Source organism: Talpa occidentalis, unplaced genomic scaffold, assembly GCF_014898055.3.
Source record: "Talpa occidentalis isolate TD23 unplaced genomic scaffold, MPIMG_talOcc4v2.1 talOcc4.5, whole genome shotgun sequence".
Classification (NCBI taxonomy): Eukaryota; Metazoa; Chordata; class Mammalia; order Eulipotyphla; family Talpidae; genus Talpa; species Talpa occidentalis.
Window position 1 is genome coordinate 98,779,631 of NW_023604861.1, and position 14,593 is coordinate 98,794,223.

Sequence of the window (14,593 nt, forward strand, 5' to 3'; positions counted from 1 at the left end):
CTGTTTGAATGCACTAATGCTTATATTGTAGTGCCCTTTGGTCTATTCTTCATACAAGTTTATAAAAAGTAACCTTGGAACTTCAGTCATTGTCAGTCAGACACAGTCTTTCCTCCTCCACAATTGAATAAGTCAGTATTTTTAGAAATACTGTCCAAGTTGTTTAGGGCCTTCCCTGCATTGTCACTGAGTAAGGAGACCTGAAACTTGCTTGTCTTTTAGCAGAACTTTCGTTAGTAAATATCAAGAGACCATCACTTCCTTTTCTTGTCGGATAGCAGACCCAGGATGATAAGAAGGGCCGTTTCTGGTACTCTGAAGACTTGTGTTTCATGTGATTTATCTAGCCTCCACACTTTATGAAGTTCCCTTTTATACTCCCATCTCATCAGCAGAGCTGCCCTGTAGCATTAGGATTCTTACTTCCACGTGGCTGGTGAATGGTGAGTAGGCTTCAAGCTAGTCTTTGGGTGCTGCTTCTTTCATGAGAGCCACTTTGAGAGGAGAAAGGGATTGGGGAGAGACGCCTGAGTCTGGGCGTGGGCCGGGAGAGAGGGGCATTAAGGATGCTGACGACGCCCCTCACCTCCTGTACCATTTTCCCGCAGGGCCAGCAGCTCACCCGCCGCCACCCCCATCAATTCTTAGTTATGTCACCGTCATCCTCACACCTATTTAAATACCCAGTAGGAATATTTTCCACTGAACTGAGCTCAGCGAAGCTGACAGCCAGCACGGCTGTGCCCCGCTGCGCCACCCCACGGAGGCCGAGCTGCGGGGCCTGAGCACCCCGAGTCGTGGCCGCAGTTCCTCCGCTCTGCCCGCGAGGGAGCCGGGCGGCGCACAGAGGCAGTGAGCGCACATTGAGGGTCACCGGGCCCGGGGGTGGGGCTCCCACTGCACTAGAGGGGGCGGGAGCCTGGGGGAGGAGACTGGGCAGGGCTGGGCGGGTTAGGCGGAGCCTGGACGGCGGGAGCCGCGGTGCTGGACTGGCGCCCTCGGAGCAGCGCGCGGGACGGTGGGGTCGCGGGGACCCGCCACGCACAGACAAACGGACTTTCGGATAAACATGGTATTTTCCCTGGGAGAGGGGTGCGGAGCCCCTCCCGCGATTGGACCCAGAGAGGTATCGGGAGCTGCCACCCCGCCGGCAAGAAGACGGGCACAGTCAGGCCGCGCTGTCTCTTTAAGACGGTGTTCCTGCCGAGACCCACTGAGTAACCTGGCCCCACGTCCCGGGGGAAACCCTTGGGAGGCGCGGTCTGGTTAGGCGGCTGAGAGTTCGGATCTCTCGGCGTGGAATTTGGGGAAGTTCTGAATGGGGGGCGGGGGCACCGTGCATTGAGCCAAAGTCCCCGAGTACCGTGTAAATTTTAACAGGGATCCTGGAGAGGGCGGTGGAAATAAGCAAGGCCAACGTCCCAAGGGAGGAGAGTCTCCCACCTGCCTTCAGCGCCCACGCAGCTTAGACCTTCTTGGATATAGGTAAGCCCAGAAGCTTGTGAACCGGTGGGGTGAATGCAAGAAACTTCAGGCCTCTGTGGTGGTGGGGAGGCAGAGGAACCCACTCCTGCCAGTGTCAGATGGCCTTGGGCATGAAGTTTCCCGGGTAGAGAGGTTCAGCTGTGATGGGCCCAGCCCACTAATGGGGCATCCAGCAACCCACCACAGGGGAGAGGTGGCAGGTGGCACTGCCTTCCTGGTACCCACTGGAGCAGGCCCACTGGGAGGAGGAAAGGCTGAGTGGTTTGATGACACAAGGTGAGCAGAATGAGGATTATGAAGTCACAGAGGAAGTGGGATGCTATAGCTGGGGGTTGGGGCTGGCTGCCTGGCAAGAGGAAAGATGTTCAGGCATACCAGTGTTTTCTGCCCATGGAAGGGAGCTTCTAGGATCAGCAGGGTGCACCTCGTGCCCATGGTGGACTGATGAGTTGGGTGAGGCCAACCTACCACAAGGGCCCCCCATCCCCATACTACACAGGAATGAAAACAGCCCCATGTCCACACTCTGGAAGCCTAATACCACCCATACCATGTGGAAGGAAAGCAGTAGAGAGACTGAGTGGCACATCCTGCTGATCCCTTTCTCCCAAACCTCCTACCAGACAGATCCTCTTGCTCTCTCCAACCCCAGCTATATGAGTTTTCTCTTCCTCCTGAGTGGTTGACTTCCAGGAATTGGGGTTCCAGGGCTCTGGGGAATATGCACTGGAGAGCAGATGAGTCCAGAAGATCACCACTGACTTCCACCTTCCTAATTCTCCAGATGCAGAGGCCTCCATGGCTGTGATAAGCCTTCTGTTCTTGGCAGTGATGTATGTTGTTCACCACCCCTTGATGGTCAGTGACCGGATGGACCTGGACACATTAGCCAGAAGTCGGCAGCTGGAGAAGCGGATGAGTGAGGAGATGCGCCAGTTAGAGATAGAGTTTGAAGAGAGGAAGCGAGCAGCTGAACAGAAGCAGAAGGCAGAGAAATTCTGGAGAGGAGACACATCGGAAGACCAGTTAGTGCTGGGGAAGAAAGACATGGGGTGGCCATTCCAGACTGATGGCCAGCAGGGGCCTCTGGGTTGGATCCTGGGAAACCTGTGGAATACTGGCCTCTTCTGCCTTTTTCTCATCTTTGAGCTTCTCCGACAGAACATGCAGCACGAGGCCTTTGATTCCAGCAGTGATGATGAGGAGGAGGAAGTCCGGGTTGTGCCCGTCACCACTAACAACTGGCTCACTGACTTCCCCTCCCGGGAAGTCTTGGAGTCCTTTTATAAACACCATGTCCACAATGTCATTCGTGACCTGCCCTGCACCTGTGAGTTTGTAGAGAGCTTTGTGGACGACCTCATTGAGGCCTGTCGCGTGCTTAGCCGCCGGGAGGCTCACCCACAGTTGGAGGACTGCCTGGGCATCGGGGCTGCTTTTGAGAAGTGGGGAACCCTCCATGAGACCCAGAAGTTTGATATCCTGGTGCCCATTGCCCCTCCCCAGGGAACAATGTTTGTGTTGGAGATGAGAGAGCCAGCCCTCAGCCACCGCCATGGCTCTGTGCTGGTGGAATCGGAATGTGTATGCAAGCGTGAAAAACTTCTGGGGGATGTGCTATGCCTGGTGCACCACCACAGGGACCATTCGGTCCCCTTGGGCAAGTGTAGCAGCTCTATCAAGGCAGCGCTCTGCACTGGCTCCCACCTGGATGTGTACAAGACCATACAATGGTTCCGGAACATGGTGGGCAATGCCTGGGCGCTTGTGGCCCACAAATATGACTTTAAGCTCAGCCTCCCTCCATCCTCCACCTCCTGCAAGCTCAGGCTGGACTACCGCTCAGGCCGCTTTCTCTCAATCCACTTGGTCTTGGGGGTGCAACGGGAAGACACTTTGGTTTACTTGGTGAGTCAGGCTCCTGATCAGGAACAGCTCACCAGTGTAGACTGGCCTGAGTCCTTTGCAGCCTGTGAGCACTTGTTCCTGAAACTGGTGGGGCGGTTTGCTCCAGAGAACACGTGTCACCTTAAGTGCCTCCAGATCATATTAAGTCTCCGGGATGTGCAAAACTTACCCCAAGGAGCGTCCCGTCCCATCCTTACCTCTTACCACTTCAAAACAGCCCTCATGCACCTGTTGTTAAGGCTGCCCCTAACAGACTGGCACCAGGACATGCTCTCCCAGCGGCTCCAGGACATCCTCTGGTTCTTGGGCCGTGGCCTCCAGCAAAGGTCCCTCCATCATTTCCTCATTGGTAACAGCTTCCTGCCCCTGACCATACCGATCCCTAAGACATTTCGGAATGCCGAACCTGTCAATCTCTTCCAACACCTGGTGCTAAACCCCATGGCACATTCACAGGCAGTGGAAGAGTTCCACAACCTTCTAACCCAGGTGAAAACTCTGCCCTGTGCCCCGTTGGCTGGGGCACACTAATGTAAAGATCATTAAAAAAGGGAGAAGGTATTTCTGGTTCCTCAGGCTGCAAAAGAGTTTATTCTTGGGATACAGTAATGGTATATAGGTGACCTTCACCTTCCTTGCTATGATAGATTAAGACACTTTAAGGGGTGCATGAAGTGGTCATGAGGAAGGGGTCTTGCCTGCAGGGCCTAATCTAGAATGGATCATCTCAGGTTTTCTTCTCTTGGCTTAACTTTCACTGGGACCCAAACAGCCCAGGGAAATAGATGTTACAGAAGATTTTGCTGCTGAAGAGTTGAGATGGGGACTATGAAGTTATGGTTTGTATCAAACCTGGAAGCGATAGAGATCCAAAGAATACCTCCATTCTAGCTTATTCCTTTTTATGAATGACTCCCAGCACATTTCTGGAAACTGGCTTCCTTGTTGAGCTGTTAGCTTAATTCACATCTAAGCTAATGGCACTCCATTTTATCCAATGTACTGTGATGACAACTTATTGTATTTAGGATATGGTTTTTAGGGCCTACACTATTTGAAGATATAATCAAGATGTTCATTTGCCATTTTCTTAATGTACTCTATTTTCATGACAATCTAGCTGCTTTTGATACATCTGAAAAAAAAAAAAAAAAAACAACTCCAATATCACCGGGACAATTTGTTAGCATTTGTTCTCAGACATTATGTCAATAGTGACCTGTATCATAATGGAGATAATGCATTTACTATAAGGCAATAGCCAACATCTGATGAAGTGTTCAGTGTTTGGAAGCAGCGTTATAAAATCCTTAATGAAGACATCCTTTTGGGGCCCTCTAATGTGAACAATTACTCTTTCTGAGGGGACCCATCTGTTTTGTTAATTGGAAAGACAGTTTAGCTTCCATATGTAGCTGTGCTTTTTCTCAATCTGTTAATGCCTTTGTATTATTTTTTTGAAGATAACAAAGGTATTACTTTAACTATGTTGGTGGTTTTGCAAGCAGGGTCATCACAATCCAGGCCCAGTGCTAGAACTGGACAGGGAGGGACTGTGAAGCAGACCAATTCTAACAGAGTGATATGATTGGTAAATTTCTCCCTTCTTTCAAAACTCTGGGCATCCTGAAGAGTAATATTAAGAAATGTGAATATAATTGTGGGTGTGGTAGTTTTGGAAATAAGATGCTGCTACCCAGCACTGCAGGAAGATCTGCTGGGGAGGAGAACCTGGCCCCATATTTAACTTCACCTCAGTGAAGATCAGATACTGGTCTTTATGGGCTTTGGTTGTAGAATCCACACCCTTCCCCTGGGAAAAAATAAATTGCAAGTGTCCCAGAAGCTGATGCCAGTCGATATTTGGGGTTCCTGTTTTACAACAGATGCCAGGTGCTCAGATTGCCTGCTGGTATCTGCCAGGTAGTCCTTTCAAGTTAAGATGCAATGATGGTTGGTTCTGTGTTGGTGGGATTTTGGTGTTTTGAAAACATCCATATGCTTTTTGTTTAGAAAATAATTTGCTGATTTTTAGTTTCAAATCAATAAAGGAGGCTATTTTCTGTATAAATTGCAATCTGTGCAATAAAACACACATTAGATCAATATTCTGACATGCCTGTTACCAAGAAGTTCACATTCCCTCTAGTAGCTTCATCCAGTACACCCTGGTATTTCTCAATGCACCCTGAACCAGTCTGCCCTGTGGTTTCCCACTGGCCTGGCCAGTGGCCAGGAAAGAGTAATTCAGAATGTTAAGGAACATCAAGGTTATTCATTTCCATAGTGCCCAACCAAAATGTCAGCCAAATTAAAAAATCTGCGTGGCTACAAAGAACATGCATACTCTCTAGTAGGCTTACCTCTCTCAGGTAGAATAAGAATGGTGTGATGTTCTAGGACCATGTAAGGTTTAGTCTAGTAAGAGACAAGAAAGAAAATGAGCGGACAGATTACAAAGGGAATAGTCACAAAGCTTGGGTGGGGCAGAGGGTGTAAGAAAGTGTATAGAGAAAAACAAGTAGTAATGGAAAGAGCAGAGCTGTAGTGCTCTGTAAATACTTTTACAATGAAAGGGGAAACTTCTCCAGATATTTAGGAAGCTGAGTTTTATTCTAAAACAATACCTGGCTGGCACCCAGGATATGACAGCAGTTCTAGCAATGATAATTCTTAGCTCTCATTGAGCATTGCCAGTGGTCCAGGCACTGTTTTGCTTCATGTCTGTTAACTCATTTAATCTTCACACCATAAACCCATGAAATGGGCACTTATTCCTATTTTACCTGTGAGGAAGCTGAAAAAGGGTACACAACCAAGGTCACACAGGTAGTAAGTAAGTGGTAGAGTCTGGAAGAAAGAACTTGTCTTAGCAAACTTCCAGGGTGATCTTGGGAATAAAGCAAGAGGTAGGAGGTAAAGTACTTTTAAAAAGCAGATATATTTGGAAATTCTAAAAGATGGAAATTGTTGGTTCTTAGCCCAGTCTTCAGGAGGTCAGGAATTTCATACAAAAATTAAAGGCATTTGATCAGAGGCCAAAATGAATGCAAAGCCATTTCAACTGCCTGACCAGTGTGCCCCAGTGACTTGATGGTTTCTACCACGAATTACATTATGATATAAGCTGCAGGCTGTACAGTTAGAGCAAATTTGAAGACAAACGATTGATCGGATAGCCATCTGATCACTAGTTTCTCACCTAAACTGAGGCTGTTTGCTCATCATTTTGGGGAAGTGGAATCTCAGGAAGGATTAAAATGGGGAAGAGGATTGACTCCAGTATGCTTTTCTCGCCAATGAAGAATGGGGGAGGGGCTCCACTTTTACTGTTGTGCAGAGGAGGATTAAGCTTTACTTACCACTGATACTACTGATAAATCTTTCAATCTTTTGGCACCCTCCCTAGTCCTAACCTAAAACAAAGACGGCATTCAGAGTGGTAGGTGAAAGACTTGCCTGCACCTGGCAGTCCCGGCCCATGGAGACGTAGCAAGTAGAGCTGGCTCTGCCTTCCTGCACAAAGTGTGCCAAGCAATCAGCTCAAGAAGCTCCTTTATAAAAAAACAGCCACATACCTCACCTAAGGATCACCTAGTAGCCCTTTTCTTTTTTTTTTTTTTTTTAATAGAGGCATGCTTTATTTATTTGTTTGCTGGTTTCTTTGTTTGTTTTGTTTATACATGCACTGGGTACAGTCAGAAGCGCGGGAGGGCGAGAGAATTCACCAGAGCCAGAGCGGGGAGCAGAGCAGGCAGAGGGACCGAAGTACACTGCTGAGGGGAGCAGCGGGCGGCAGGAGAGGTCTGCGCGCCATGTGGGACCCTCCTCCGGTGGCCGGGGAGCAGCCGGGGATCGAACCGGCGCCGCAGAGGCCGCGCGCAGCTTCGCAACCCAGCGCTCAACCGCTGCGCCACCGGGGAGGCCCCCACCTAGTAGCCCTTTTCTACCAGGAATTTCAAGCCAAAGGATTGCTTGTGTACTCCTGATTCGTATCACTGACCAATCTTTCAACCACCACTTTCTTAAGTTGGTGAACACATGATATCCAGAGGATCACCTGTTCCCACTCTCCTCAAGTGAATTCAGCACAAGAGAGCAAGTAAGTGAGACAACAGGGACCCTAGCATACACTGAACCTATATGTTCCCAAGAGGTAATCTATTACCTATTTATTCCCCATAAAGTCCCATACAGAGGGGGTATTAACATCACTGTCTTACAAATGGGAACGTTTGAATGGTTTTAGCCTTTGAGGAGGAAATGGCAGGTGAGATTTGTACTTAGCAAACACTGTCCTGGGGCCAATGAGAAACCGGGTCAGAGCAGGTGTGGGATCCTTCAGACCAGCAGAAAGGTAACGTGAAAAAAAAAGGAGAGGTGAAGGATTGAAGAGTTCCAGGAAGTAAAAAGAGCTCAACAATAAATTGTGTGTGGAGAGTGAGGCATCCAGGATGGCTCCTGGGCCCTGAAATGATTTCCACCGTGGCCAGAGCTGTCATTCATTCCACTGAGATGAAAAATACTCTAAATTTGTTTTCTCTATCATGTGCTGCTTTACACTAAAGATTTGAAGGTAGTCACTGGGAGAACAAGTTTGTGCAAAAAGCAAATACGCTTGCTTTTTTTTTTTTTTTAAATAGAGGCATGTTTATTTATTTGTTTTTTTTTTTGTTTATACATGCACTGGGTCCAGTCAGAAGCGCGGGAGGGTGAGAGAATTCACCAGAGCCAGAGCGAGGAGCAGGGCAGGCAGAGGGACCCAGGTGCTCTGCTGAGGGGGGCAGGCCGGGCGGCAGGGGGCCCTCCTCCGGTGGCCGGGGAGCAGCTAACCGGCGCCGCAGAGGCCAAAGGCAGCTTCGCAGCCCAGCGCTCAACCGCTGCGCCACCGGGGAGGCCCCCCAAATACGCTTTGAAAGTGCTTTTCAACAAAGGATTGTACTGTTCGTCTGTCAAAATGATCAAGGGACATTCATGGCATTTAGTGGGCAAATGGTGTCAGGGTTGCTGAACAGTCCTGCGAAAAGGCCAAGAATCACATAGGTTAGGCATTGTTTTCACCCTCAATGCCAATGGCACCCTCAGGAGAAAGTCTGGAAGAAAGAACTTGTCTTAGCAACCTTCCAGGGTGATCTTGGGAATAAACCAAGAGGTAGGAGGTAAAGTACTTTTAAAAAGCAAAAAGAAAGGGTGGTATTATTAGGGGAAAAAGGATGTCCCAAAGCTAATTCCATATAGGCTTTGTGGACTCCACCCCCACCCCAGGTCAAAGCCAAAGACACTGGGAACTCCAAATCCCATCACCACCAAAGGGAAGGTGGCTGGGACCGGAGGGTGGGGTTAAGCAGCCAGGTGGATACAAAAGGCAGACACGTGGGCTTTGGGGATCCCCCATTTTGGCTCTCCGCCAGCTAGCAGCGTCTGGCCAGCTCTGAGAGTGACTTTGGGTTTCCAGGTCGTCGGATCGGGTAGGACGCATTAAAGACTTTATTTCCCTATTTTTTCCCTGAGTTGTACATTTTCCTTATTTCCTTTTCTCTTGTAAATAAACCTTTTATTAACCTTTTGTGTGTGTGTGTGTAGTAGAGTATTCATAAGTCCCTTTAAAGCGCGCGGGTGAGGACCCACAGCCAGGAACCCGTTTTAATACCGGGGTTGCTCACAGGGACCCTTTCCAATCTACCCACAGAACCCGAACAGCGAGCGCCCCAGCCTAGAACCCTCTGCCCAGAGCAATTTCGCGCGTAGGCGTGGCAGTCTGCGCAGGCGCACTTCAGGCCACGCCCACGCAGGCGTGGACGTCATCGCGGCCGTTACGGCGTCCGGCCATCTCGGCGCGCAATTTAAAACCAACTCCGGCGACGCGGAGGGCAGGATGGGACCGCCCGGTCCAGGTGACTTGGGGGGGCCGGGGGCGCAGGGGGAAGGGCCCGGCACGAAGCGGTGCTGCGGGTGGACCGGGCCGGCGAGCCGCCCCGACCGGGGAGCGCGGATGTGCCCGGCCTCGCTGCGGGCGGGGATCTCCGCGGGCGCGGGAGAGGCGGGCGGGGGGGACGGGAGGGCCGGAGGGGGCGGGCGGGGTGCGCGCCGCCAATCAGAACTCGGCTTCGCTGGGGTCCGAGCCGGCGCGCGGAGTCCCGCTCTCAGGTTCTTGTTTGGGGTGCGGGGTGCCCTCTCTCCTGGGCTCCTGCTCCGTACCCGGTGTCTCTTTATTGAAAAGAGTTTTTCCAGGAATGCACGTTCGTTTCGGGGTCATGGAAGCGTTGTGATGACTGCTGTATGCTTAATGAGCGTGAATTTATTTTTACGTTCATTTAACAAGTATGGAGCACACATTTTGGGCCAGACTCTCTGTCAGGTGCAGAGATATAGAAAGAAACAGATAAGATCCCAGCCTCTTGAAGCTTGTGTTGTAGTTGGGGAGACAGACAATCGCCGAAATAATAATAGATGAGTCGACTGTTGTGATAGAGAATAGCGGAGCGTTTGGAGGAGAACTTTTGTTATTTATTTATTTATTTATGCATACAGGCCAGAGGCGCGGGGGTGAAAGGATTCACCAGAGACAGAGCAGGGTACAAAACAGGCAGACTGACTGAAATACACTGCTGAGGGGAGCAGCGGGCAAGCCAGGAGAGGGGTGAGCCATGTCCCTGGCTGGGGATTGAACTCGTGCCGCAGTGGTTGTGACTAGCTTCATAGGCTGCGCCTTAACCCCTTGCGCCACCAGGGAGGCCCTGGAGGAGAACTTTTGTACTAAGGACTCAGGAAAGATCTTTAAGCTGAGTCTGGTGACTGTGTTCCAGTCAGGAGCAAGTGTAAAAGAGGCAAGCAGAAAGGCCTGGCATGGACTAGGACCAGAACATTGTGGTTGAAATTCATGAATGAGGTCACAGATAGACAGCCTTTGTAGGTCTTGTAAGTAGAGTGGCCCGTGAACTGAGAAGTAAATTTGCGTATCACCATCATATAGATGGTAAAATCAGGGGAACAGGTGAGAAAACTTGGAAGATCTTGTAGAGAAAACACTCAGGACTAACATTTTAGTAGCTGGATAAAGAAGAGCTTAGAAAAACTTAGAAGAGTGCTGTCCTAGAAGCAAAGAATGTTTGCAGGAGGATTGTCAGTTATTCAAATGCTGGTCAATCTTGAGACAGATGGGACCTGAAAAGCCAGAGTGGATTGAAAAAGGAGTGGGAGGTGAGAAGGTGAATGCACAAAGTGTTTTTGAGCTCAGTAAACATCTATTGAATAAACAGGTGCATAATGTTGTTACCAGGCAAAGGATCTAAAAATAATGTCACAGGCAAGGAGAGAAATCAGTAAAGAATACTCTGAGAACTGAAACATGCCTCTAATTCTCTCCTGAGCTCCTGTCTTAGACAGCTTCCTCCTTCAACTTCTGTTTCTGTTAAGGTTTCTTCTCTCAAGATCCGGCTCGCTTCCTTACTTTGCAGTCTCCACATCCAAAATACTCAAAGACCTCAAGGTTCAATCTCTAGAAATGTCTCTTGCTGCCTTCCTTTCTATTTTTATTTTTTCTTTTGTTTTGATCTCAGCTGAGAGTTATGTTAGTCATACTCTTCAGCTTGTGGGAATCTATCAGGGAAACGTGACGTTCTTATGTTTATTGTTAACCCTATTCATCTCTAGTCTCTTTCTTCACATGGGCAACCATTTAGTGTTTATTCTATATTGCTTTTTTAAAAAATATGTTCCTATAAAATAGGTGTTGTGCATTCTTTTTTATAACCAATTTTGAGTCAGTTGAGATACACATTTTCATACCCATTTGGAAGTTGAAGAAACAAATGCTTAGAGCATGTACGTGCTTAAAATTTCTCCAGCTAGTAAGTGATGAAGTTGGGGTTTGAAGTCAAACCTTCTGATTCTTAAATCTGGAAAATTTTCTCCAAGGTTTTTCAGTTCCTTCATCATCTCTTTTTGTTTCTTGTCTTACTACAATAGGCCATAGCCCTTCACTACCATAAACACACCCTAGACCTTGTCATTATCAATAGCTGCACCACTCTGTCACCTCAACCTTAAGCACCTCACTTTTCAATACCACCCATCCCTCCATCTCATTTTTTTGACAATTTTTAATTGTGCTTTTATTCACATTGTTAAGAAGGTACTTGTTTTAAAGATCTTATAAATAAAGTGACTGCCCTCTAATGTGGGGTAAGTCACCCCTTTTGGCATGGCATTTTCATTTTTATAAAAAGCAGAATTTCTTACAGGATTCTTACTGATCACAGAGTAGTTACAAGAATATCAGATATAATGATGTATATAATCTAAACAAGATAGGCTGATTAGGAGTTTTCATAATGTAAAAAAGGCATTTATATAATGTGAAAATGTACATATTAAAAGTTAGCTACATGGATAGGTTTAGGCAGTAGGAAGAATACTTGATGGGACATTGGTGGTGAAAGGTCCATATGCAGTCATGTTGCTTTTCCCCCCTGCCATTACAGTAATTAACTTCCACTAACGGAGACAGGTATTCCACACACATCTAAACACACAAAGATAAATTGTGAACTGCTACATGTATGGTCTAAAGTGTTCTGTGATCTTTCTGTAATTCTCCCACAAAAATAATGTATTTCAAACTTCCTGTGGGAAGTGGGAAGACTGGTGGTTAGATTTGGAAGATGTTTAACATTTGACATATCTTCAAAGAACCTATGTCTCCTTTTGCTCTGGCTTCCTCACTGTTAGCATGCACTCAGAATGGGCGAATTCTCATGGCGGTTTCACTTAACAGGGACAACTGAAATAATTTGAAATGTGATTACTTTTTAATAACATTTTAATCAAACATGGATCATCTGTAGCTTGAACCCAAAAAGTGGAGGTAGTGCATCTGAGCTTTAATGCTTTTGGTTTCAGTATTCTGTAGTTTCTTACCACTGTTCTAAAGAACAAAGCTGATACAACTACTTGTTTACTTACCCAAGCAGGCACTAGTTTGAGCTCTCAAAGAATATTCAAAACAGGAGAGATGTCACTCTTTCATTTTTCCTCTGGCCCTCTTAACAAACAAGACCAAAATTATCAATTATTCAAGGTCCCTATTGAGCAGTGGCATTTTTCTGTGTGGAGCTGTCTAGAGAGCAGAACAAATAAGAACTTCCCAATACTGCAGCAATGCTGACTTGGGGTGTCCTTTGTAGGAATCAGGAACAGCAGCTTAGACTTTTTCTTATAGCTTTGTTTACCCTGTTTTCTGCAAACTGTTATGGCCGGTGTGTTTTGGGGGAGGAGGGCTATGCTTGACAGTGATGCTTAAAGAACATGTTAACATTTCTCTAGTTGAGTAGAAAAAGCTGGCAGTTTCTGACTCTCTGAATGTTAAAACTGCAAGTTCCTGTTGGGGGAAGAGATTAAAATTACTCGAAGGTCTACTGGCAACTTTAAATTTGAAAACATGCTAGGTTAAATAATACAGTTTTCCAAAGCCTGCTTGTCAATTCTTGCTCTTTTTTCAGTCTGTTTTCAGCATGACAGCCAGAGGGTTCTTCTTGAAACATAAATTAGCTCATTTTACTCTTCTCCTCACCTCCCTCTAATCACCTCTCTTCTCTTTCCACATGAAAGCCAGAGGTTTTTGCAGCGGCCCATACGTAAGGTTCATATACCCTTTCCAGTTGTCTTTCCTTATTCTTACTAACTGGTATTTCTGCTCTATTAGACCCTGGAAAGTCTGACACCCTATTACCTCTTCACTTTTGTTCTCCTCCCCTTGGATTATCCTGCTTTAGCTGCACTGGACTCCTCACCCATACCAGGTGTGTTTTCCCACCTCTGCACTTGGTATTTCCCTTGTTTCCCTCTGATATCTGCATTGGTCTTGATTTTGATATTACCTTCTTGGTAGCGTCTTCTCTGACCAATAGATTTAAAAGACCTCCCACCTCCATTCCCCAGCCCTCATTTTCCTTCTGTGATTTACTTTTCTCTATAGCTTTTATCTCCATCTAACTTGGCCATGTATTTTCTGGCTTCGTATGAAAATGTTCAAACATATAGGGAAATTGAAAATCTAAGACAATAACCACCCTTATACCCACTCCCTAGATCTAGCAGTTGTTAGCATTTTGCTGTATTTACTTTATCTTAGTCCTCACATATATTTTTGACTGATTCAGTGGAAATTTGCACGTGTCGTATTATCCTTAGTTGTTCCTCATGCTGCCTACCATAATATCATTGTCACACCTAGGGAAATAAAAATCAATTCCGTAATGTTATCTAATATCAAGACTATATTCTGTATTTCCCTAGTTATCCCCAAAATGCTGTTTATGGATGATTTTCTTTTTGTTTGGTCAAGGGTTGACTGAATATTCAGGCAGTGTTTTTGGTTTATATGATTTCTGTTTCTTTTAATCAAGAAGATCTCCCTACTTTAAAACATTTTTTTGACATTGACTTTTTTAAAGAGACTAAGCCAGTTGTCTTATAAACTGCCCCACGTTTGGATTTGTCTGAATGTTTCCTTGTGTGTAATATTATTTATTGTTCTTCTGGTCCTTGTATTTCTTATAAACTGGTAGTTAGATCTAAAGTCTGAGTTAAATTTGGATAAACTTCTATCTTTGGCAAAAATATGGATGATGCTGTGAATTTCATATTTCATCCTTTCAGAAGATGACGAAGTTTCAAATTGTCCCACGTTTACCAAGGCTATATTTGCTTGCTCGGTTAACATAGTGATAACTAGTTTGTTGTGAAAGATGATTTTCCCTTTGTATTTAGCAAGTAATTGTGGGTGATTCTTTGGAGCATTCTATTTATTTTTATATAGTTACACCTGTTGTCTGTCTCCCCCCAGGGATAAGAACTATCCTGTCTGACTTGGTGCCCCTTACTTCACCCTTGGCTCAGCATCTTATCTCTTTCTTGGATGTCTTTATGGCTGTGTGTGTTCTGTTAGTTTGTGTGCTCATCAGGGCAGCAACCTTAACTTACCCACCTTTATATTCCATGCAGTGTGTTAGGTTCACAGTGTACATGGTGGGTATTTGTCCCTGATTGTGCCAGAAGCATCCATCACTGAGAGCTGCCTCCCTGACCCTCCTCCATCTATCCCTGCCCCAGAACCCAAACTATAGAGGTTCTAGCTATAGAATATTAGAGTTGAAAAAGATCTTGGTGGGCAATATGCAGTGAATTTTCCCATTGTGAC

General features: G+C 46.6%; 2 protein-coding genes across 3 annotated transcripts in view; both read left to right on the top strand.

The window, feature by feature from the left end:
- Positions 1-1,011: 1,011 nt before the first annotated feature.
- Positions 1,012-3,972, top strand: ITPRIPL1 (ITPRIP like 1). Of its 2 annotated transcripts, XM_037527868.2 has the most exons (3): positions 1,012-1,126; positions 1,381-1,485; positions 2,270-3,972. In XM_037527868.2, exon 3 carries the CDS (start codon positions 2,284-2,286, stop codon positions 3,922-3,924), a length of 1,641 nt encoding a protein of 546 aa, XP_037383765.1. In that variant the 5' UTR covers positions 1,012-1,126; positions 1,381-1,485; positions 2,270-2,283; the 3' UTR covers positions 3,925-3,972. The 2 variants fall into 2 exon arrangements, with proteins under 2 accessions (XP_037383765.1, XP_037383763.1); XM_037527866.2 differs by lacking the exons at positions 1,012-1,126; positions 1,381-1,485 and adding an exon at positions 1,802-1,938.
- A 5,206-nt stretch (positions 3,973-9,178) lies between these two features.
- The window catches only part of NCAPH (non-SMC condensin I complex subunit H), a 32,853-nt gene continuing 27,438 nt past the window's right edge, over positions 9,179-14,593 (top strand). The window contains exon 1 of the mRNA XM_037527870.2: positions 9,179-9,287. Coding sequence (XP_037383767.1) covers positions 9,269-9,287 — 19 coding nt within the window. The 5' untranslated portion in view covers positions 9,179-9,268. The remainder of the gene's footprint in view (positions 9,288-14,593) is intronic.